At 41.4% G+C, this 25671-nt stretch overlaps 1 protein-coding gene across 1 annotated transcript; it reads right to left on the bottom strand.

The window, feature by feature from the left end:
• Window positions 1-14672: 14672 nt before the first annotated feature.
• Window positions 14673-15281, bottom strand: LOC138354062 (mucin-5AC-like). Its single transcript, XM_069307776.1, has one exon. The coding sequence runs from the start codon at window positions 15279-15281 to the stop codon at window positions 14673-14675; it is 609 nt and encodes a 202-aa protein (XP_069163877.1).
• Between the last annotated feature and the right edge of the window lie 10390 nt (window positions 15282-25671).

Below are 25671 nucleotides of genomic sequence, written 5' to 3'. Positions count from 1 at the left end.
AGATTTTTGTTTCAAAGAATTCCATATACAAATTGCTTAAAACTGGGGACAGGGGATTGCCCATCGCCATACCAAATGTTTGTTTGAAAAATTTTCCATTAAAACTAAAATAATTGTCTTTTATACACAATTTAATAAGTTCCAATACTTTATTGGTCTGCAAGCTCAAATTATATTTAGGCAGTTCCTCACGTAGAAATTCTAACAGATCATCAACAGGAACTTTAGTGAATAAAGAGGTCACATCGAAACTTATAAGTTTAAAATCAAAATTTAAATTCAGTGTGGATAGCTTATTAACTAAGTCCACATTATTTGTCAAGTGTGAGTTGGAAATAGTACCAACTATAGGGGACAAAACTTTGACTAACCACTTAGAGAGTTTATAAGCCGCCGAACCAATTGAACTAATAATCGGCCTTGCCGGATTATATGGCTTATGAGTTTTTATAAGACCATACATGTAAGGAAGAGAGGGGGATCGATTTGTTAGCCTAGATATCAACTCTTTATCGCCTTTACACACAGTTTTAAGAGTTTTGTTAAAATGTGCAATCACTTTTTCAGTAAGATCTCTGTTAACCAATAGATAAGTATCCCTGTCTTCCAAGAGTAACTCCATTTTTCGGACATAGTCATCTTTATTCATAATAACTACTGCATTTGACTTATCAGCCTTGGTAATATGTAATGAACTATCTTTTTTGAGATTTTTGAACGCATGAACAAATCGACTTGGACAATTAGGAACAGAATTGTTAAGTAAAACGCCATACATCATACCTTTGCATCATACCTTTGCATTCTAAGCTAAGCTATACCTGTTTTTGGTTAATTACACCTGACCAACCCTTGGGATGGGTTGGTCAGGTGTCGGCCTATATATCTTCCCCCCTTCTCCCTTCTCCTTAGTCAGTCTGGTGTTGACAAAGGCTTTAACAAAGCCGAAACGTTCACCTCATTTCATATTTCTCTGTGGATTTTCCGCATATATATATATATATATATATATATATATATATATATATATATATATATATATATATATATATATATATATATATATATATATATATATGTCATACCTAGTAGCCAGAACGCACTTCTCAGCCTACTATGCAAGGCCCGATTTGCCTAATAAGCCAAGTTTTCCTGAATTAATATATTTTCTCTAATTTTTTTCTTATGAAATGATAAAGCTACCCATTTCATTATGTATGAGGTAATTTTTTTTTATTGGAGTTAAAATTAACGTAGATATATGACCGAACCTAACCTAACCTATCTTTATAGGTTAGGTTAGGTTAGGTAGCCGAAAAAGCTAGGTTAGGTAGGTTAGGTAGTCGAAAAACAATTAATTCATGAAAACTTGGCTTATTAGGCAAATCGGGCCTTGCATAGTAGGCTGAGAAGTGCGTTCTGGCTACTAGGTACGACATATATATATATATATATATATATATATATATATATATATATATATATATATATATATATATATATATATATATATATATATATATATATATATATATATATATATATATATATATATGTCGTACCTAGTAGCCAGAACGCCTTTCTCAGCCTACTACGCAAGGCCCGATTTGCCTAATAAGCCAAGTTTTCATGAAATAATTGTTTTTCGACTACCTAACCTACCTAACCTGACCTAACCTAACTTTTTCGGCTACCTAACCGAATCTAACCTATAGAGATAGGTTAGGTTAGGTAGGGTTGGTTAGGTTCGGTCATATATATAAGTTAATTTTAATTCCAATAACAAAAAATTGACCTCATACATAATGAAATGGGTAGCTTTATCATTTCATAAGAAAAAAATTAGAGAAAATATATTAATTCAAGAAAACTTGGCTTATTAGGCAAATCGGGCCTTGCATAGTAGGCTCAGAAGTGCATTCTGGCTACTAGGTACGACATATATATATATATATATATATATATATATATATATATATATATATATATATATATATATATATATATATATATATATATATTCCCCTAGGTTGTGAAGCTGCAGCACATGCAGCGCGGGCTTACATTGCTGATCTCCCCGACCAGAAGGCACTAGTAAAGCTTGACTTCAAAAATGCTTTCAATCAAGTCAGACGAGACGCTGTCCTCAGGGCTGTACACAACCATTTCCGTCCCATTTACCCGTTCATCCGATCGTGCTACAGTGGGGACTCTAAGCTTCTTTTTGGGGAGCATGAAATAAACTCCTGTGAAGGTGTCCAACAAGGTGACCCCTTAGCCTCCCTCCTTTGATAGCTGCCTAGCTATCAAAGAGGTCACTGATAGTCTGACAAGCGAGCTAAACATCTGGTACCTGGATGATGGCACTCTCGCTGGAACCCCGGAAACCATTTTGGAGGAAACAAGGAAAATCCAGGAGCAGGGAGCAGCCTTAGGCCTCATTCTCAATGCATCCAAATGTGAAATAATCTCCCGCAACCCAGACATCACTGGGCAAATACAAAATGTTTTTCCAGACATTCTCGTTGTCGAGCCACCGGACTGCACTCTCCTGGGTGCCTCCATTTGCCCACGAGCAATCGAGTAGGTCCTGGCTGCAAAAATCACTGACCTAAAGAGAATGCTGGACAGGATTGACAAGATTGATGCCCATGATACTCTCTTTCTCCTCACAAGATGCCTGTCTCTCCCTAAGTTGACCTACTTTCTGAGCAAGCAGCCCTTCCTGTAAGACTCGGCGGCCTTGGTGTCCGCACAGCCTCCCAAATTGCTCTACCGGCCTTCGTTTCCTCCTCCCACGCATCCCACGACCTCGTCAGAGATATCTTACCTGCAACCCTGAGAGATTCAGCAGGAATACACGATTCTGCTTTCACTGAATGTTCAAATCAGTGGGATATTCTTGCAGCTCCAGCAACCATTATAGAGCCAACAAAAGAACACAAACAGTTCGGCTGGGACCACCCTCTAGTGGAAAAAGTAGCTGATGCCATGCTCAGCGCCGCAACATCAGACAAGGAGAAAGCCCGCCTCAGAGCAGTGAATGCCCCCCATGCAGGAGACTTCCTCCTGGCAGTACCCATGTCAGCAATGGGCACGCGCCTAGATCCAGAATCCCTTCGTGTAGCAGTGGCCCTCCGCCTTGGTGCCCCAATTCACACTGAATACAAGTGTATTTGCAACAGGGTGGAAGCAGACCAATACGGACTGCATGGGTTGCATTGCAGAAGCACAAAGGGCTGGCATGCAAGACACAACGAGGTCAATGACATCATCAAGAGAAGCCTCGTCTCAGCTAGGTGCCCAGCGGAGAGAGAACCTCGCATCCTAGGGGTCCAAAACCCGGATTTCCCCGCACTTCGCCCTGATGGCATCACCATATACTCATGGAAGGAGGGTAGACAGTTGGTGTGGGACTACACATGTGTATCCACCCTGGCTGACACCTATGTACACTTCGGAGCTGATCAAGCAGGTGGGACGGCCAACCACAGGGAAACAGCAAAATCACTCAAGTACAGGCAACTGGAAGGTCAATACCTCTTTGTTCCCATAGCGTCTGAGACTCATGGCCCCTGGGGCAAGAGTGCCTTGGGATTTCTCAAGGAATTGGGTTCCAAGCTCATTGACGTCACCAGAGACCCAAGGGCTTCCAGTTTTTTGTTTTAGCGCCTCAGTGTGGCGATCCAAAGGGGAAATGCTTGCTGCGTCCTCGGTTCCTGTCCGGAAGCGTAGGAGCTTCAAGAGATCCATAACCTTTAGGCATTTGTCTTGTATGTTTTGTAACCTTTAAATACACAATATATATATATATATATATATATATATATATATATATATATATATATATATATATATATATATATATATATATATATATGATGGGGGAGTGATATATATATATATATATATATATATATATATATATATATATATATATATGTATATATATATGTATATATATATATATATATATATATATATATATATATATATATATATATATATATATATATATATATATATATATATATGACACACGATAATATATGACATAATTTGTACTCCTTACAACTCAAGGTCATTCTGTAGTTTGTAACTTAGTTAATAAAACTCCCAAGCGGGCTCTGGATACCCTATGGCTCAGTCCCAACCCTGGAACCATGCACACCTCCACTACACCTACCCACCGGTGACACACATATATAAACCTCTAGGAAACTTGGACTCTCTCTCTTATGAAACATCACCAAAGACTGCCTGAGTACTCTTCCCTATCTTGCCACCCTGTTAAAATAGTATGGTGGCTTATCTGACTATAAGGCCTGAGACAAAGCCTCAGGTAGCAAGGTCTGTTCGTCCAAGATACATCTCCCCTCAAGTCAAGATGGCGTCCACCGCTCTTGCGTCATCGCCCCTTAATACTCTATGCTCTACATTTTCAACCAAACCCTTTATTGACTTTATTAACCATATTCCCCATGCATGATTTTTGATTGATTCCATTTTTCCCTCACATAGTTAGGCTATTCCGGTTCACATTATTCCTAACAATCTCCAGCTGAGAAGGTACTACTTTGCTGGGCGGAGTATTACTGGTGACTCGCGGCCTCCCAGATATCAGCTGTAGATTTATTCCAATAAAACATTGTCCACTGTGTCCACCAACAATTTATAATTGAAACTAACATCCACAGGAGGTAAGGTTCGCAATAAACACAACACGCAGACAACTATACTTTTCCTCAGACAGTAACAGAGAGGCAGAGGCAAAGACATCTAGTGACAGAGACAAACAGCAGAAAAATGGATGGATATATGACTGGAAAGATGGATAGACAGATAAATAGATGGATGGGTTAATGGTTGTCTAGGTAGAAGGACAGATAGACGAAAAGATAGTTGGATAGATAGATGGAAATATAGTTGGCATGATTAACCGATAGAAAGATAATTAGGTGGATGGATAGATAGATGACTAGAAATATAGTTGGAAAGATAGTTAAATAGATGAATAGAAAGCTAGTTGGAAAGATTACTAGATAGATAGATAGATAGAAAGCTAGATGGATAAATTAATGAATAGATGGATAGATTGATAGATTACTGGATAGATAGATAGATTAATGGATAGATTAATAAATAGAAAGCGAAACGGATAGATTAATGGATGAAAAGCTAGATGGATAGATTAATGGAAAGAAAACAAGATCGAAATAATAATGGATAAATGGATAGAAAGGTAGATGGATAATTTAATGAATAGATGCCTGCACAGATGGATGGATAGAACGATGTATTCAAAGATGGATGTATGTATATAGATAAATGGACAGAGAGAAGGGCAGATGAATGGATTGATGGATGTATAGATGGATGGATGTGTAGGTTGATGCATAGATGGATAGATAGATGAATAGGTAGATGGATAGATCGATGCATACAGGGACCGACGGGTAGATAGAAGTATAGATAAATGGACCGATGAGTAGATGTATGGAGAAACGAATTGATGTACAAATGGACAGACAGAAATACAGATCGAAGGATTTATGGATTGCTAGATTGGTAGATGGGAGGATAGATTAATAAATACATTCTTAAATAGGCTGATGGGTGGATAGCAGTTATTTAGATGAATAGATTGACTGAGATAGACGGGCAGATAGATGGATAGATGGATATATTGATTGTTGGGGGAGTTGATGGAGAGATAAATGGATAGATGTACAGATTGATGGATAGATGGATGTATATAAGAATAGATTAATGTATATATAGAATAATGGATAGACAAATAGGGAGATAGGTGGATAGATAGATAAATAGAGAGATAGGTAGATGGATAGTTAGATAGACAGAGTGGAGACAGACTGACAGACTCAGGCAACTCCGGGTATTCCCCCAGTGCCATATATGCCACAAATGCTCTCAAACGTCCCCATGGTTCCAAAAAACAATAAATGTTTAATATTTATGGTGACATTATTCACAAGAAATATAAACTCAAAATATGTATCTTACTGAATGGAAACACATTACTTGTATCATGCTACATACTCCAAACTTTACGTGTGAATGTCTGTCTGTCTGTTTGGCTGTTCGTCGTTGGAGGCCACACGGTTGAGGCTAGCGTCGTCCATATTGACAGAGGGAATGGTCGGGTGTACACGATGAACAATGGATGGTTGGGGAGGTCAAAATTGAAGAGGTAAAAGCATGCCAAGATCACATTCACACCACCACTAAGATGTTTGCCAATTAAAGCCGTCTGCTCAGCTAATTATTTTCAAAACCAACGTTGAGAGTAATTTTTTTTCTTATGGTAATATGTATCATTATACACTGATCTTGGGAAAATTAGCATAAATTTCATGCGGTAAATAATTTGGCCGTACTCACATAAAACAGACGAGTCTTCCACAGCTTTAAAGGTTTATCAAGTCAAGGCCCTTTATGAGAGTAAGGGGTAACTATTATTTGTTGAGTGTTTCACACGCTCTCCTAAGCTCCTCTCGCAGGCGATCACCCACACATGAGAGAGAGAGAGAGAGAGAGAGAGAGAGAGAGAGAGAGAGAGAGAGAGAGAGAGAGAGAGAGAGAGAGAGAGAGAGAGAGAGAGAGAGAGAGAGAGAGAGAGAGAGAGAGAGAGAGAGAGAGAGAGAGAGAGAGAGAGAGACGCAGAGACAGAGACAGTAGGGAGATAAACAGTGCAAATATAAGTATGCATGGAGATGGATAGGTAGATGGATAGATTGATGGATATATTTTTGGATAGAGGGATATATTAACAGATGAGAAGATTGATAGATAGATGGAAGAATAAATAGATGGATGGATTAATAAATAGAATAAATGGAAACAGTGAGATTGTTAACATAAACTGTGTATTTCTCGTACTCACCTAGGTGTACTCACCTAGTTGTACTTGCCGGGGTTGAGATCTGACCCTTTGGTCCCGCCTCTCGACTGTCAATCTGGTGTACAGATTCCTGAGCCTATTCGGATCTATCATATCTACATATGAAGCTGTGTATGAAGTCAGACTCCACTACATCACTTCATAGTGCATTCCACCTGTTAACTACTCTGACACTGAAAAAGTTCTTTGTAACGTCCCTGTGGCTCATTTGGGTACTCAGTTTCCACCTGTGTCCCCTTGTTCCCGTACCTCTCATGTTAAACAGTTTATCCTTTTCAACATGTAAATTCCTTTCAGAATTTTATAGGTAGTAATCATATCTTCTCTTACTCTTTTGTCTTCCAGTGTTGTGAGGTGCATTTCACACAGCCTTTCCTCGTAATTCATCCCTCTTAGATCTGGGACTAGCCTAGTGGCATACCTCTGAACTTTTTCCAGTTTCTTGTGCTTAACAAGAAACGGGCTCCATGCAGGGGGCCGCATACTCGAGGATTGGTCTTACATATGTGGTATACAAGGTTCTGAATGATTCCTTTCACAGGTTCCTGAAGGCAGTGCTAATGTTTGCCAGCCTCGCATAAGCCGCAGATGTTATTCTTTTGATGTAGGGTTCAGGAGACAAGTTTGGCGTGATTTCGACACCTAGATCTTTCTCTCTGTCAGTTTCATGAAAGACTTCTTCTCCCGTTCTGTATCCTGTGTCTGGCCTCCTATTTCCACCGCCTAGCGTTATTAACTTACATTTACTCGGGTTTAACTTTAGTAGCCATTTCTTGGACCATTCATTCAGTTTGTCTAAGTCATCTTGTAGCCTCCTACTATCTTCCTCTGTTTTAATCCTCCTCATAATTTTTGCATCATTAGCAAACATTGAGAGCAATTATTCTATACGCTCAGGGAGATCATTTACATATAACAGAAACAGTATAGGTCCAAGGACTGAATCCTGCGGGACTCCAATGGTGACGTCTCGCCAATCTGAGACCTCGCCCCTTACAGTGACTCGCTGTCTTCTGTTGCTTAGGTACTCCCTTATCTAATGGAGAACCTTCCCTTTGACTCCTGCCTGCATCTCCAGCTCTTGCACTAGCCTCTTGTGTGGTACTGTGTCAAAGGCTTTTTGGCAATCCAAAAATATGCAGTCTGCCCATCCCTCTCTCTTTCTTGCCTGATTTTTTTGTTGCCTGGTCGTAGAATTCAATTAATCCTGTGAGGCAGGACTTGCCATACCTAAACCCTTGTTGATGTTGTGTTACAAAGTTCTTTCGCTCAAGATGTTCCACTAGCTTTATTCGCACAATCTTCTCCTTAAGCTTTCATGGTATGCAAGTTAGGGACACTGGCCTGTAGTTCAGTGCGTCCTGTCTATCCCCCTTCTTGTATATTGGAACTGCATTAGCCGTCTTCCCAATTTTTGGCAGTTTCCCTGTTACCAGTGATTTGTTATACACTATGGAGAGAGGTAGGCACAGTGCTTCTGCTCCTTCCCTTAGGATCCAAGGGGAGATTGCGTCTGGGCCTATAGACTTTGTCACATCTAACTCTAGCAAGAGTTTCCTTACATCCCCACTGGTAATCCCAAACTCCTCTAGTGGTACCTGGTTAACTATTCCCTTTCTTATCTCTAGAACTTCTCCTTGCTCTAATGTGAAAACCTCCTGGAATTTCTTATTCAGTGCCTCACACACTACCTTGTCGTTTGTAGTGAATCTGTCTGCCCCTATCCTCAGTTTCATTTCCTGTTCCTTCACTGTTGTTTTTCTCCTGATGTGGCTGTGCAGTATTTTAGGTTGCGTCTTTTCCTTGCTTGCGATGTCGTTTTCATATTGCCCTTCTGCCTTTTTTCTCACCCTGACGTATTTATTCCTGGCACTCTAGTAACCTTCTCTGCTTTCAAGTGTTCTGTTATTTCTATAGTTTCTCCACGCAGGGAGCCGGTCGGCCGAGCGGACAACACACTGTACTTGTGATCCTGTGGTCCCGGGTTCGATCTCGGGCGCCGGCGGGAAACAATGGGCAGAGTTTCTTTCACCCTATGCCCCTGTTACCTAGCAGTAAAATAGGTATCTGGGTGTCAGTCAGCTGTCACAGGCTGCTTCCTGGGGGAGGAGGCCTGGTCGAGGACCGGGCCGCAGGGACACTAAAGCCCCGAAATCATTTTAAGATAACCAAGATAACGCTCTTTTACTTTGTTGCTTTGCTATTTTACATCTCTGATTAAACCATGGGTTTCTCATCTGCATTTAATTTTTTTACCTTTTTGACTGGGACGAACTTTTCTTCTGCCTCCTTGCACTTCTGCGTGATGTAGTCCATCATGTCTTGGGCCATCTTTCCCCTGAGCTCTGTTTCCCATGTTATATCTGTTAGGAATTTTCTTATCTCCACATAGTTTCCCTTTCGGAATGCCACCATTTTGTTTTCAGTTCCCTTCTTTGAGTTCATAAACCCTTCTTCGACCAGATACTCAAACGTCAGTACACTGTGACCGCTCATTCTTATTATATATACTTTCATATATATATCCCACACATATAATCCTACATGGTCAAATAGATGTATAGATAGATGGATACGTAGATGGAATAGATAGATAGAAGGATGGATAGATTTTTAAATATACAGTCCACTTACTAAAATTAAAATTAAACATGTACTTAGCCGGTCGGCCGAGCGGACAGCACGCTGGACTTGTGATCCTGTGGTCCTGGGTTTCATCCCAGGCGCCGGCGAGAAACAATGGGCAAAGTTTCTTTCACCCTGAATGCCCCTGTTACCTAGCAGTAAATAGGTACCTGGGAGTTAGTCAGCTGTCACGGGCTGCTTCCTGGGCGTGGAGGCCTGGCCGAGGACCGGGCCGCGGGGATACTAAAAAAAAAAAAAGCCCCGAAATCATCTCAAGATAATCTCAAGATAGCCATATAATCCCACATTGTCAAATAGATGTATAGATAGATGGATACATAGATGAATAGAAAGATGGATGGATAGATGGATAAATACATGTATAGATAGATGGATAGCTAGTAGAAAAGATAAATGAATAGATAGATGAAGAGATATATGGACATTTTAATGGATGGATGCAAAGATGGAGAAATAGGTGAATATATGGTTGGATTAATTGATGGCTAGCTAGATAATTGGTTGGAAAGATAAAGAAATTGATAGATAGATTGGTAGACAGATGGACAGATGGAAGACAGGCAGAGCCTGACAATGGCAGGTATACCCAGAGTGCAGTATATATATCAGGAAGCAGTTTACATAATTGTTAAGGTGTCACACGTTACAGAACATGTAAAGTGACATGTGTGGGGAATATTTACTTGTGAAGGGAATATTTATTTTAAATATATTAGATTTCATTAACATCAATTTCAGTTAAATATTTGTTCAATTAAATTATATATTATTATTTGGAAAATAGTGCACTGTATATTTAAAATCATCCATTAAAATAATTCCTCATATATATGGGGGTATTTACATATATAAATAACTAAATTTAAATTAATCAGTTACATCTTATTATTGAGACTTCAGATTATTTAAATTAACTAGATTTTGGTGTTTCAAATAAGGAAAATGAATGTCAGTTTAGCTGAACAGGAGCTTTTGGTTTAGCTGGGACGCCTGTCAGTCACGTGAGCCCGACATCCCTCCTGTCGACATGTGGCTATTGCGTCTCTCTCTGGGGACGATCCTTATTCTGGATAATACCAAACTCAGCTTCTTTGAGATTGAACATCAGACTATCGACAAGTTACATTATAATATAAATCACAAATATTGTTCACTTTATTCAATTACAAATTATTGAGACATTTTCGTCTAGAGTGCTTACCCCTGGGGCTGGTGTTTCCTACCTTCTAACCATACTCTCTATAACTATATGGCATTAACACTGTTTTTAAGGAGTGAGTACGGGACTGAGGTATTTCCCTTGTTATGGGTGAGATCAGTGAGCAGTAGCATCATAGGAGTTACGTTAACACAAAAGAAAACCCAGCACGGCTACAGTCGTATGTCCCGCTTGGAAGTCCATGATGGAGCGTCTCATCTTCTTCGGCAGGGAGCATTCATGTCCCATCAAATTTTCTCTTATTTTACAACTTAAGGAGAGGTATTTACTTAAGGAGAGATAAATACCTCGCCCGGAAGTTTCAGTTTCAGTTTCAATACCATAGGACTGGTAAGTCGGGAAGAGAAGGATCGGGGAGGCTGCAGAAATCTTGAGCGAGGAACTAGAGACGAGGTGAAGAGGTGAGATGAAAGATCGGTGACCCAACCACCGTGGGTAAGAATTGCAGCTGATGCTGTGGTTGTAGAGTGGAGTGTTCATTGTTGCTCGCTGATGTGTCTTGCTGGAGGCAGGGCTTCTCGTCGCGGTGTTCTTTAAAGCAGCTGGCAGTTGAGGGTTGATTACAGATGTTGATATTAAATCATTTCGTTATTGGTCTTCTTTTTTGTTGACAATTTCATCAAACTCTGATCTTTGGTCTTCTTCTTGGACTTGTCGGTCTTGGTCGTGGTAGTCTGACTTGGTACTCACCTAGTTGTACTCACCTAGTTGTGCTTGCGGGGGTTGAGCTCTGGCTCTTTGGTCCCACCTCTCAACCGTCAATCAACAGGTGTACAGGTTCCTGAGCCTATTGGGCTCTATCATATCTACACTTGAAACTGTGTATGCAGTCAGCCTCCACCACATTGCTTCCTAAAGCATTCCATTTGTCAACCACTCTGACACTAATAAAGTTCTTTCTAATATCTCTGTGGCTCATTTGGGCACTCAGTTTCCACCTGTCTCCCTTAGTGCGTGTGCCCCTTGTGTTAAATAACCTTTCCTTATCAACCCTGTCGATTCCCTTGAGATTCTTGAATGTGGTGATCATGTCCCCCCTAACTCTTCTGTCTTCCAACGAAGTGAGGTTCAATTCCCGTAGTCTCTCCTCGTAGCTCATACCTCTCAGCTCGGGTACTAGTCTGGTGGCAAACCTTTGAACCTTTTCCAGTTTAGTCTTATGCTTGACTAGATATGGACTCCATGCTGGAGCCGCATACTCCAGGATTGGTCTGACATATGTGGTATATAATGTTCTGAAAGATTCCTTACACAAGTTTCTAAAAGCCGTTCTTATGTTAGCCAACCTGGCATATGGTGCTGATGTTATCCTCTTTGATATCAGCTTCAGGGGACAGGTCTGGCATGATATCAACCCCCAGGTCTTTCTCTCTCTTGGACTCTTGAAGTATTTCATCTCCCAAGTGATATCTTGTATCTGGTCTTCTGCTTCCTACCCCTATCTTCATTACATTACATTTGCTTGGGTTAAACTCTAACATCCATTTGTTCGACCATTCCTGCAGCTTGTCCAGGTCTTCTTGAAGCCTCAAGCTGCCCTCCTCTGTCTTAATCCTTCTCATAATTTTGGCGTCGTCAGCAAACATTGAGAGGAATGAGTCTATACCCTCTGGGAGATCATTTACGTATATCAGAAACAGAATAGGTCCAAGCACAGAGCCCTGTGGGACTCCACTGGTGACTTCACGCCATTCTGAGGTTTCACCCCTCACTATAACTGTCTGTTTCCTATTGCTTAGGTACTCCCTTATCCACTGGAGCGCCCAACCAGTTACTGCTGCCTGTTTCTCCAGCTTATGCATCAACCTTTTATGGGGTACTGTGTCAAAGGCTTTCCGACAGTCCAAAAAAATGCAGTCCGCCCATCCTTCGCTTTCTTGCTTAATCTTTGTCACCTGATCATAGAATTCTATCAAGCCTGTAAGGCAAGATTTACCCTCCCTGAACCCATGTTGATGGGTTGTCACGAAGTCTCTTCTCTCCAGATGTGTTACTAGGTTTTTTCTCACAATCTTTTCCATCACCTTGCATGGTATACAAGTTAAGGACACTGGCATGTAGTTCAGTGCCTCTTGTCTGTCACCCTTTTTAAATATTGGTACTACATTAGCAGTCTTCCGTACTTCTGGTAGGTCTCCCGTTTCCAGTGACCTACTATACACTATGGAGAGTGGCAAGCAAAGTGCTCCTGCACACTCTTTCAATACCCATGGTGAGATTCCATCCGGCCCAACAGCTTTTCTCACATCCAGCTCCAATAGGTGCTTCTTGACCTCATCTTTTGTAATTTCGAACCTTTCCAAGGTCACCTGGTTTGCTGCCACCTCTCCTAGCGCCGTGACGTCTCCCTGTTCTATTGTAAAGACCTCCTGGAACCTTTTGTTGAGTTCTTCACACACCTCTTTGTCATTCTCTGTGTACCTGTCCTCGCCCACCCTATGTTTCATCACCTGTTCCTTCACTGTTGTCTTCCTCCTGATGTGACTGTGTAGTAGCTTTGGTTCGGTCTTGGCTTTATTAGCTATATCATTTTCATACCTTTTCTCAGCTGCTCTTCTCACACTAACATACTCGTTCCTGGTTCTCTGGTATCTCTCTCTACTTTCTGGTGTTCTGTTATTACGGAAGTTCCTCCATGCCCTTTTGTTCAGCTCCTTTGCTTTCATACATTCCCTATTAAACCACGGATTCTTCCTTTCCTTCTCTGTTTTTTCCTGTTGGGCTGGGACAAACCTGCTTACAGCCTCCTGACATTTTTGGGTGACATAGTCCATCATGTCTTGTACGGACTTGGTTCCGAGTTCTGTGTCCCAATGTATATCCCATAGGAATTTATTCATCTCCTCATAGTTTCCCTTTCGGTACACCAGCCCTTTGTTTCCCAGTTCTTTTTTGGGGGTGATGATTCCTAGCTCAACCAGGTACTCAAAGCTCAATACACTATGATCACTCATTCCCAAGGGGGCTTCCAACTTAACTTCCCTTATATCCGACTCATTTAGGATAAATATCAGATCAAGCAAGGCTGGTTCATCCCCTCCTATCGTTCTTGTCGGTCCCTTGACGTGTTGACTTAGAAAGTTTCTTGTTGCCACATCCAGCAGCTTAGCTCTCCATGTGTCTGGGCCTCCATGTGGGTCTCTGTTCCCCCAATCTATCTTTCCATGGTTGAAGTCTCCCATGATTAGTAGCTGGATCCGTTCCTGCTAGCCACAGAAGCTGCTCTCTCTATTATATTGATGGTGGCCAGGTTGTTTCTATCATATTCCTGTCTGGGTCTTCTGACATTCGGTGGGGGGTTATATATGACTACTACTATAATTTTCTGTCCTCCAGTTGCTATGGTGCCTGATATGTAGTCATTGAAACCTTCACAGTTCTGAATTACCATCTCTTCGAAACTCCAACCTTCTCTTAGTAGCAAAGCTACACCACCTCCTCCTCTCCCTTCTCTCTCTTTCCTCACTACATAGTAGCCCTGTAGAAACACTGCGTTTCTTATGGTGTTTGTTAGCTTTGTTTCTGTGAGTGCTATTATGTCTGGGTTTTCTTCTAGTGCCCATTCTCCGAGTTCACTTGTTTTATTTGTAATTCCATCTATGTTAGTGTACATTGCCTTGAAGCTCACTTTCTTCAGTTCATTTTCTTGTCCCTTTCTTGGCGAGCATTCTGCTGGTGTGGGAAGCTTTTCAGTGGGTGAGATGATCTGTGAGGTGGTTTGCAGGGTTTCAGGGGAGTTTGGGGTGAGGGGTGGGGGTTTCATGGAAGGGGGGACAGGTAGGGTGTGGGTTAAGGTGATAGGGGGGACATGGAGGATACGGGGTGAGGGAGGAGGAGGGATGCTGGCCTTGTGGTGCTATCGTTGGGGGTTGTTGGTGCGGTGTCTTAAAGGAAATCGGCAGCTGAGTAGTGACATATCCGTGAAGGAGGAGATGGTGTTCCAACAGACACGTCCTCATGCGATTCATCAGATGAGTGAAGAGCAGAGGTGGTAGATCGCGAAGGTAGTGTTCTCGAAGATTGAGTTCTTGAAGGTTGAGTAGCAGCAGTAGGTACTGCAGCAGAGGGGACTCCATAGTATAGACCCTCTACAGGGTCACACCCAGGGTCCATTGAAGCTGAATTCACCACTGGGACGGGTGAAGGGTTAGCAACAGCCGGAGAAACATGTGGAGCAGGAGCTGACAGTAAGTCTAAAAGCGTGGCCGCGTTCACAGTGATGCCACGGTTAGTAACTGGAATTGTAGTAGAAGTGGGGGTCTCAGGTGGCAGACTCTTGCGAGCTGAAGGTACTACAACAGGATCTGAAGTCTGCATTGTAGTGGCGGAATCGTCGTCGGATGTAGAGTCGGCATCCTCCACAGGGTCAGTTGCTGGAGTTGAAACCGGAGTGTTGTAGACTTCTTCAGGAACAATGAAGGTAAAGAGACCGTTCGCTTTGTAGAGAATTTTCAGGAGTCTCACAAATTCTCTGGGGTTAGTGCCAGCAGTCATTCTGGCCGTCGATATCAAAGCTTTTACTGTGTTAGGCAGTGGTTGGCCGGGATGGAGTGGAGGCGGCAATGGCTGGCTCGATGTGTGGCTGGTTGGTTGGGAGCAAAGGTCCCCATTGGCTGCTACTGGCAGTAGCAGTAGCAGTGGGTCTTCCTCCCGGAATCACAGGGAAAATGGTGGCGTGGACGTTGAAACCTGAAGTTGAGGTGGACGCTGATTGGTTGGTTGCAACAGGGGTGCTGGTTCCGGTAAAAGATGTGTTTTTTTCCATGTTCTGGATGACTTCTTGTCTATGAGGACAACGAATGGAGATTGTAGGATGATCGCCTTTGCAAAGCAAACAGCATAGTGTCTCTGACGTGCTGATAGAATAATGGTGATCAGCTGAACGGAAGCTACACTTCTAAATACTCTGGTTACATTTGCTGGTGGAGTGGGTGTACTCGTAGCACCGGAGGCACTGGTTGACCATGTCGAAACGTTCCATCTTCACACGGAATGGAGGAATGTGAATACCGAAGCTGTAAACACCATTTCTGGTAGCCAGAGTAGCCGAATCAATGGTCTGGAAGGTATGCTTCAAGGAGCAATATCTGTTGAAGAAGTTAGCTTTATGGAGCTGTAAGCCCGGGTTGGATTCAGTGAAGTCGGTCATGAATGCGCTTTCATCTGCTAGATCTTGATCAGCGATCCATTGGCTGAGATCGTGAACAATGACAGAGCGTGCAGCCAGGTACTGACGTGGGAAATTGAGACGGAGGTGATGTCTGAGAAAAGTGGAGGTGTAGAACAGAACTTTGTCAACTTCATCATCACTATAAAAGTAGCAGAGGATGTCCGTGCCTTCCTGTCTGATGTCGTTAGGTGTCACTCCCGCAACTTCTTTAAATAGCTTCAGGAGAGATGTCTTGGAGAACGGGTACTCGTCAAGGAGCGTTCCACGGATCCTGTAGCGTTTGTGGCCCATGGTGAACTTCCTGGTAGCCGATGGGTCTCTCTCTCAAAGACTACATGTCACTGGAGATGGCCTCCCATCTCTACCCGGCATAAAACACCAAGTTAGGAGTGGGGTCTGACCATCTAGAGAGACGCAAGTCTTCTGCCAATTATTTACCCACCCTGCAGCGCTAGGTGCGAGAGAGATCGTGATCTGTGATGTGATCGTGATCTGATCTCCTGGAAGGAGAGGTATTTAAATTTTCTATATTTAAATTCTTTTTAGTTTTATTTGAATCTCATAATTTATTTTGTAAACAGTCGTCAGACTGTATGTATTAAGTTGTAGAAACATACATAAATACGTTTGGTATTCTGTAAGTTCGTGACGGAGCCATCACGTTTTCTCCATAGTGAATGGAGGAATTAAATACGATTCTGTCTGTTTCGGATAAATCTAACTTAATTTTATTTGGTAAATTATACACAGCAACGAAAAGTATCTTCATCTGGTGTATATTTAATTAATTAAATGATATATAAATGAAATTGAACGGGGGGGGGGGGATTTTTCCACAGCTTGCAACATAACATACTTATGGCATAACACAATACTCCACGATTAAAACATATCACACGACATCCTATCTTGAATATATAAAACTGAACCTATGGTGTCACGCATTACAAAAATCATATGATGCCCCTAAACAAGCTTCACATATTATATCAAACAATACACCACCTTAATCTGTGATTTTCACTGACTGTTGGCTGTATAATAACTGCTTGATAATTGTTATTGGTTTAGCTTACATGACTGCCAGACCCAGCATTGTTCATTATCGTCTTGTACCGTGTATGGGTACTGTTGATAGGAATCTGTATGATCTGGGATGGGTTGATTAGATAGGATCACTCCTGTTGCGAGATCCCACATTTTTTTAATTGGTTCCAACTACCCTCCTCACTCGTCTGGGTGACTTGTAATTGGGACGGATCTGTTCTTATTTAAGGAATTATCACAGTTGCTGGTTTAACAGAATCTACAGGAGGCGATGAGTTAAACCGCAATACCAGACCTCTCATTAATTTTCCTCATGCAGAAGGTATGAGATTTGTTCCTAGCATTCTCTTTTTCGAGAGAATGTAATTGTTGTAATAGTCTGATCCACCAGAACACCAGTAGCCTTGATGTGGTTAGAATTGACTTACAGTTCATCCAAATTTCACCCCATTTCTTCGAAGATGTCTTGCAGTCCCCCAAGACCGCAAGACGTGTAGGTCAGACAGGATTTTGTCAACAACAATGGCATACACTAGTAGTGTGTACCTACCAAGACGGACATATGGCTTCCCCCACACCATAAACCTGGAGTCCTGAATTAGTAAGAAACAAAGAAATATTTAATGTTACCTGAGTAATGGGGGATTAATTTAATGCCTTCTGTCACCACATTGGTGATGAATGTCTAATGGGAGTTTTTATCAAACAACTTTCTAATATTTTTCGACTCTTTTATGACTAATTAATTATGTTTGTTGAAAGGTTTCAACTGCATTAGCCTTGAACAACAAGGCATTATTATTATTTTTTTTATTATTATTTTCTACCACAAACGTGGCCACACATTTACAATGCTAACCAGCATATATACATTTGTTTCTGTCCTCCATGGACAGGGTTAGAGATGTGTTAAACATATAGTTCAAGGGTTTATTGAACAATCAACCACAGAAGGTGATTCGGTGCTTTTAAAATGCTAAGCTAACCTACATACGTAAATACATAGATACACAGATTTACGTATGCCCTACATAAAGTGTTCGATGTGTCTTTTACATAGTGTCATTAATGTGCATTTACAAAGGTGAAATGTAATTCTGATCAGCTTCCATATGTACTTTATACACATATATATACATACACACACATATATATGTACACATACATATATACATACATCCCCCAGACACCCCCCAGATCCCCCCTGCCCCCAGTCACCCCCCAGATCCCCCCAGACCCCCAGAGAAAGGGAGAACTCTGGTACAAGAGTTTCCATGAAGAATCTCAAGGTTTGGTACACCAATGCTGATGGGGTATCTAATAAAGCAGAAGAGATAAAAGAAAGAGTGAGTGAAGCAGATCCTGACATAGTTGCAATTGTGGAAACTAAAATTAATGACCTGATCTCAGATGCAATCTTTCCTGAAGGGTACCAGGGGATACGAAAAGAGAGGACACAGAGACAGGGAGGGGGAGTAGCACTCCTAATAAAGCAGAAATGGAAGTTTGAAGACCTGGGAAATCGAGTTACGAATGAGTGCACAAGCTTCATACATGGAACTCTGACAGTAGATGGGAGGAAGATTGTGATCTTGGTAATCTACAATCCCCCACCAAACAGTAGAAGACCCAGGCAGGAGTATGATGACAACAACAAAGCATGTATAGATGAACTGCAGAAGGCAGCAACACTAGCCCACAGAATGAGAGCGAAGCTGCTGATCATGGGGGACCTAAATCATGGAGAGATAAATTGGGAATCAAGGAATCCCCATGGAGGGGACGAAACGTGGGGAGCAAAATTAGTAGATGTTATAGACAGGAATTTCCTAACACAACATGTGAAGGAAGACACAAGGGAAAGAGGAGGAGATGCACCGAGCCTATTAGAACTGATTTTCACCCAGAACGTAGAAGATATCGAGAATTTAGAGCATGAAATACCTCTAGGGGGCCAGTGACCATTGTGTCCTAGTCTCTGACTACATGATGGAATTCAAACTTATGACCATGGGACAAGAGATCTGGGAAAGGAGAGTTGACTACAGGAAAGGAGACTATAAGAGGATAAGGGACTATCTGTGCAGTGGGAGGAGAGAAATTAGAGGAAAAACAGTCCAAGATATGATGGACCTAGTCATACAGAAATGCCAGGAGGCCGAAGAGAGATTTATACCAACAGTAAAGGGAAAACATAAGAAGGAATATAATAACCCATGGTTTAATAGACAGTGTCAGGAAGCAAAAATGGCCAGCAGGTGGGAGTGGAGGAAGTACAGAAGACAAAGGACAGAGGACAACAGGATCAGATACAACAGAGCTAGGAACGATTACATTAGCATAAGACGAACATCGGAAAGGGACTATGAGAACGATATTGCAATCAAAGCGAAAAAACAACCTAAGTTACTACACAGTCATATAAGAAGAAAAATGTCGGTGAACGACCAAGTGACAAGACTAAGGAAGACAGAGGGGGCATATACTGAAAGTGACAAGGAAATCTGCGAGGCACTGAATGCCAGTTTCCATGGAGTGTTCACTACCGAGCCTGAGCAGCTCCCATTGTTGGAAGGGGTTACCCTAGATGAAAGACTATCAGATATAGAGGTAACAGCAGAGGAGGTAATGAAACAGTTGACAACTCTAGATGCAACTAAAGCAGTTGGACCAGACAAAGTATCACCGTGGATACTAAAAGAAGCAGCACAGGCCCTCAGCGTGCCTCTGGCAATGATCTTTAATGAGTCACTTATGTCAGGAGAATTGCCCAGTTGCTGGATGAAGGCAAATGTCGTGCCGATCTTCAAGAAAGGTGATAGGGAGGAGGCACTTAACTATAGACCTGTATCACTGACAAGCATCCCCTGTAAAATACTGGAAAGAATAATTAGGCTACGACTGGTTGCACACCTGGAGAACATTAGGTTTGTGAACAAACATCAACATGGGTTCTGGACAGGGAAATCGTGCCTAACAAACCTTCTGGAATTCTATGATAAAATAACGAGGATAAGACAGGACAGAGATGGTTGGGCAGACTGCATATTTCTGGACTGCCAAAAAGCCTTTGATACAGTACCGCACATGAGACTGCTGTTCAAGCTCGAGAGGCAGGCAGGGGTGGGGGGAAAGGTCCTGGCATGGATAAGGAACTACCTAACAGGAAGGAGCCAAAGAGTTACGGTAAGGGGCGAGAAGTCGGACTGGCGAAGAGAAACAAGTGGAGTACCACAAGGATCGGTGCTGGGACCAATTCTATTTCTTGTATATGTTAACGACATTTTACAGGCGTAGAGTCCTACATGTCGATGTTTGCGAATGACGCAAAGTTGATGAGAAGAGTTGTGACAGATAAGGATTGCAGGATCCTCCAAGAGGACCTGAACAGGTTGCAGAGATGGTCAGAGAAATGGCTACTGGAATTCAACACGAGCAAATGTAAAGTTATGGAAATGGGACTAGGAGATAGGAGACCAAAGGGAAAGTACACAATGAAGGGGAACAGCCTACCTGTGACGACGCGTGAAAGAGACCTGGGGGTGGACATAACATCTAATCTATCTCCTGAAGCACATATTAATAGGATAACGACAGGAGTGTACTCTACACTGGCAAAAGTTAGAACATCATTCAGAAACCTAAGTAAGGAGGCATTTAGGGCGCTTTACACTGCCTACGTGAGGCCAGTCTTAGAGTATGCCGCCTCATCATGGAGTCCCCATCTGAAGAAGCATATAATGAAACTGGAAAAGGTTCAGAGGTTTGCAACGAGACTCGTCCTAGAGCTACGAGGGATGGGGTATGAGGAGCGCCTGAGGGAACTGTGCCTTACGACACTAGAAAGAAGAAGGGAGAGGGGGGACATGATAGGAATGTATAAGATACTCAGAGGGACTGACAGAGTGGACATAGACGAATAGTTGTTCACACGGAATAGTAACAGAACGAGGGGACATGGATGGAAGCTTGAAACTCAGATGAGTCACAGAGATGTTAGGAAGTTTTCTTTTAGCGTGAGAGTAGTGGGAAAATGGAATGCACTTCAGGAACAGGTTGTGGAAGCAAATACTATTCATAATTTTAAAACCAGGTATGATAGGGAAATGGGACAGGAGTCATTGCTGTAAACAACCAATGCTCGAAAGGCGGGATCCAAGAGTCAATGCTCGATCCTGCAGACACAACTAGGTGAGTACATATATACATACATATATACACATACATTTGTCTCTTTTACTCTGACAGAGTGAGATAGCTGATAGAGAAACTAGTGTGCAATTAAGCACTTAATCACTGAAGGTGCTATTACAAGCTGAGGTTATATAGTTACATCACATACATACATCATATAATTGATACATTACATGATTAATCTTGGGTACAAGTCCAATATATCATCAAGTGTTCCAGTACTCATATAGTAATTACACAGTTCAGCATACCTTAGCCCAGAAGGGCGAAAGTCAGTCAATATGGGACATTCTACAATATAATGTTCAAGAGAGTGCATGTTTACTCTTTCACAAAGTTGACACATTGTGTACACGACATTTGGGTTTTGAGAAAGCTGCCAGATACGTCTATATCCCAGGCGTATTCTGGCCACTATAACATCACATTGCCGGGTTCTTGTTCTATTAGTCCCATATGTGAATGTCTCCTCACCATAGCTATCATAATATTTAATGCTACAACTTTCCTGTCTTTGTGAATTTGTTAGGTCTGTGAGATCTTCATTAGATATTTGTTTAAGTATTCTCTTTGTCACTGCTAATGAAACACCCATATCAATTTCTACCACAGGTTTTCTGCAGGCTGTCTTTGCAAGCATATCAACAGTGTCATGCCTTGAGATGCCAACATGTGATGGTATCCATAGGAATTTAATTTCAAATCTGTTTTCTATTATTAATATTATTGTCTACCTGTCAGTATTTGCTGTAAGGTAGCACCAGCATATTCACACTTGCTGTGTCATAAGTTGGCAAGCATCTAGTGCACCGTTGCAAGTGCTGTACTCGACTGATATGGTTTGATAATCTGGGTAGGTAAAGCCTCTGTATATTGAATGATCCTGCTTGTAAAACAAATAGTTCCATCCAACTGTGGCACTAACTGGAGACTCAAGCTTCCAGTGTACAGATAAAATAACAGGTAAAGATTGGAACACGCGAGAGTTTCCCATGCTACCTTGCTTCCCTTTGAAATGTGCAGCCTTAGGATTGTAGCTAGCGTGGGTTTGTCAGGGGTCACCTGACTGAGTTTGTCATGTGGCTTAATTTTGTCAAAGGTTCGCAAGATTGATAGCTGGTTTTAGACACTTTAGCTTTTCTCTCTGGGTAAGAAACGCTTTATTAAGGTGTGAGCAAATAGTTGTTAGAATGTCAGTAGATACTTTTCACTGTATAATTAGTTTTAAAAACCTCTCAGCTTCAATTGTGTTGATATATGTACAGAGGGAACTTAATAATGAATCCACCTCAAAACGAAAACTCTGTATGGACTTTGCAATGTTGGTTGGTGGAGGCAAGTCTAGCAGGTGGAAAGTAAGATGGTCATAAATAGTTAAGCATTATTATGTTTCCACCTTAGTAACTTGATTATTTTATGGTTACTATCATCGATGTGATTTATATTTACTATCACAGATTTAACTTCCACTTCCAGAGGCTCTTTCAAGTAGGTAAACTTAGTTACATTACTTATGTTAGTTTGGGAATTATATATGTGGAGGGATTCTGCAAATTCCTTCCAGTTTCGCCAATTTTCTTTTCAACGGTGGTTAAATTAGATGTGGGGAGGATTTACATTCTGTTGTGCTTTAATATTATTTAATTTATGGAACTTGGCTTGGACATTATCCTTATACTGAGCCAAGGTGTATAGATGTTACGGGCCTATTGGGTCGCAACTGGGTTCTTCTCTGATGTTATTAGAGTTTGGGTATCCGGCCCCAAGTTAGTAGTGGCTTTCAAGGGGTGTGTTCCGTAACACAAGTAAATTAAAGGGGAAGGGATACAAATGCACTGCTTTTGTATATATATTGCTACCACCACCATAAATAAATATATCACAGTCACACGCGGGGTTGCTCTAACTACACTTATTATATACAGATTAGTCTTCCTCTGAAGACACAGGATGCTCCACGGTGCTCAAGATGAGTAGCCCTGGTTCTCTTCGTCGTGGCCCACGATGAATCCTCTGATTCTCTCGGCGAATCTACCCTAGCCACAGGCCAGCCAAATCACAGTCCCACTGGGTGCACCGTCGTGGAGGCCTTCAACCACAAATCCAGCCTGTAGCTGGCAGGTTCCAATCAGCTCCGCTGTGCAGGCCACTCCACGACCGATAATAGGGTTGTGAGCCCTAGGCAGGAGCCTCGTGTGATTCCACAGATCACTCTCCTCTCTCTGCACCACAGTGGCTAGTCTCCTCACACCAGCCAGCCCCCAGATAAGACGATTCCTGGTACTGCCACGTCACAGGCAGGCTAACACACTCATCAGTGTTCGTCCGGGGATGACTCACAGCTTCTGCAGCAAACACGTGGAGAGACTATGGCTGCCTTGGGTAGACTGCCCCATCGTCCAATACAGCAGTCCCAGGTCGACTCTGTAATCAGACACGTCATTAGTGCTAGGGACACTCTAGGGCACCTCACTTACAGGCTTAGACACAAACGCCCACCTATCCACTCCATAGATGGCATTGCTGTCTAAGCGCCACCTCACCAGAGGTCAGCAGCGGCTATGTTACGAGCTGATTAAGATGGAAATCCAGCACCTGTGGCCGGTATATCCCGTCCTCACTAGATGGCGCTGTCCATTTGGAAGGGGTTTCGGGAGCAGACTCACAGATGGTGTTGTCGTCACAGCTCCGTGCTACGACGCTGGGCTCGGGTCCGTAACAATAGAATATGATCGAACTGATCAGTTACTGACTTGTCAACTGGGACTTTCTTCATATAGTTTGCAGCTGCATGGTTCACTTCCTGGAACATGGTTTGTACTGCTTGTGAATTACTGTTCAGTAACGCAAGACTCATGTTATGATCAGTTGCTAACTGTTCGCACTTATATAATTACCATGTCAAGTGACTCTTAACCCTTAAGTGTAACAAATAGGTGGGGGGATGGGGCTCGTTACATATAAATAAGATAAAGCTGACTTGTGAGTACTCGTCTACTCGAGCACTCGCCCAAATTCCTGTACAGTGACGGACTGGGTCTAAAAATAATGTCTGCCAGGAGACAAAGGGGGGCCATCCACGACTATTAGGCGGTCATTTAATTTTATGAGAAAAAATACGTAAGTGGGAAAAAGGTACAATAATTTTTTTTTAATTAAATGTATAATTTTTAGTAATTACATTGCACTCTGGTTGTCACTCCAGGTGCTGCGAAGTCTGCAAACTAAGTCTGATTCTGGTCTGTCTTCCTAGCTACCGGCTATCCTTCTCTGTCTCTTAGTAATATGACTTAGAGTCCATATATATATATATATATATATATATATATATATATATATATATATATATATATATATATATATATATATATATATATATATATAAATATATATATATATATATATATATATATATATATATATATATATATATATATATATATATATATATATATATATATATATATATATATATATATATATATATCGTACCTAGTAGCCAGAACGCACTTCTCAGCCTACTATGCAAAGCCCGATTTGCCTAATAAGCCAAGTTTTCATGAATTAATTGTTTTTTCGACTACCTAACCTAACAAAACCTAACTTTTTCGACTACCTAACCTAACCTAACCAATAAAGATAGGTTAGGGAGGGGTTGGTTAGGTTCGGTCATATATCTACGTCAATTTTAACTCCAATAAAAAAAATGACCTCATACATAATGAAATGGGTAGCTTTATCACTTCATAAGAAAAAAATTAGAGAAAATATATTAATTCAGGAAAACTTGGCTTATTAGGCAAATCGGGCCTTGCATAGTAGGCTGAGAAGTGCGTGTACGACATATACATGTATATATATACATATATATATATATATATATATATATATATATATATATATATATATATATATATATATATATATATATATATATATATATATATATAAATATATATATATATATATATATATATATATATATATATATATATATATATATATATGTATGTATGTCGTACCTGCCAAACGACGCCGTGCAATGTTGCATAAAGAAAATGAGGGAAGATTAGCCTGTACCTCAACAGTATCTGCTCGCCTTGTGCAGGTTAGAAGAGCTTCATCTCCAAGCAAACGTAATACTGTTGGAGGAAGGATTCATGCCCGTCGTGGTAGTGGTAATGGTGGAGTCAACGCCTCAAGCAGCACTATTGTACGCCAGTGGAATGATAGTAGCAATTTTGTTCCACAAATACCATCATTTGATGCTACAGATGAAGGTATTACTGACCTTTTCCCTAAACTGGTGAAGATATGTGTAAAATGGACTATTTTATTGCAAATTTTGATGAGATGTTAGTGACACACACACAATTCTTGATACGAATAGATACACGACAAAACTCACTTTAAAGGAGAGAATGTCAGCTCATTCTCACTTGCAGCGTTGGAAAGATTCAACTGTAGCATAAT

This window comes from Procambarus clarkii, chromosome 61 (assembly GCF_040958095.1).
Source record: "Procambarus clarkii isolate CNS0578487 chromosome 61, FALCON_Pclarkii_2.0, whole genome shotgun sequence".
Classification (NCBI taxonomy): domain Eukaryota; kingdom Metazoa; phylum Arthropoda; class Malacostraca; order Decapoda; family Cambaridae; genus Procambarus; species Procambarus clarkii.
The sequence above is the reverse complement of the archived record's forward strand: the minus strand, read 5'-3'. Positions and strand labels throughout refer to the sequence as shown.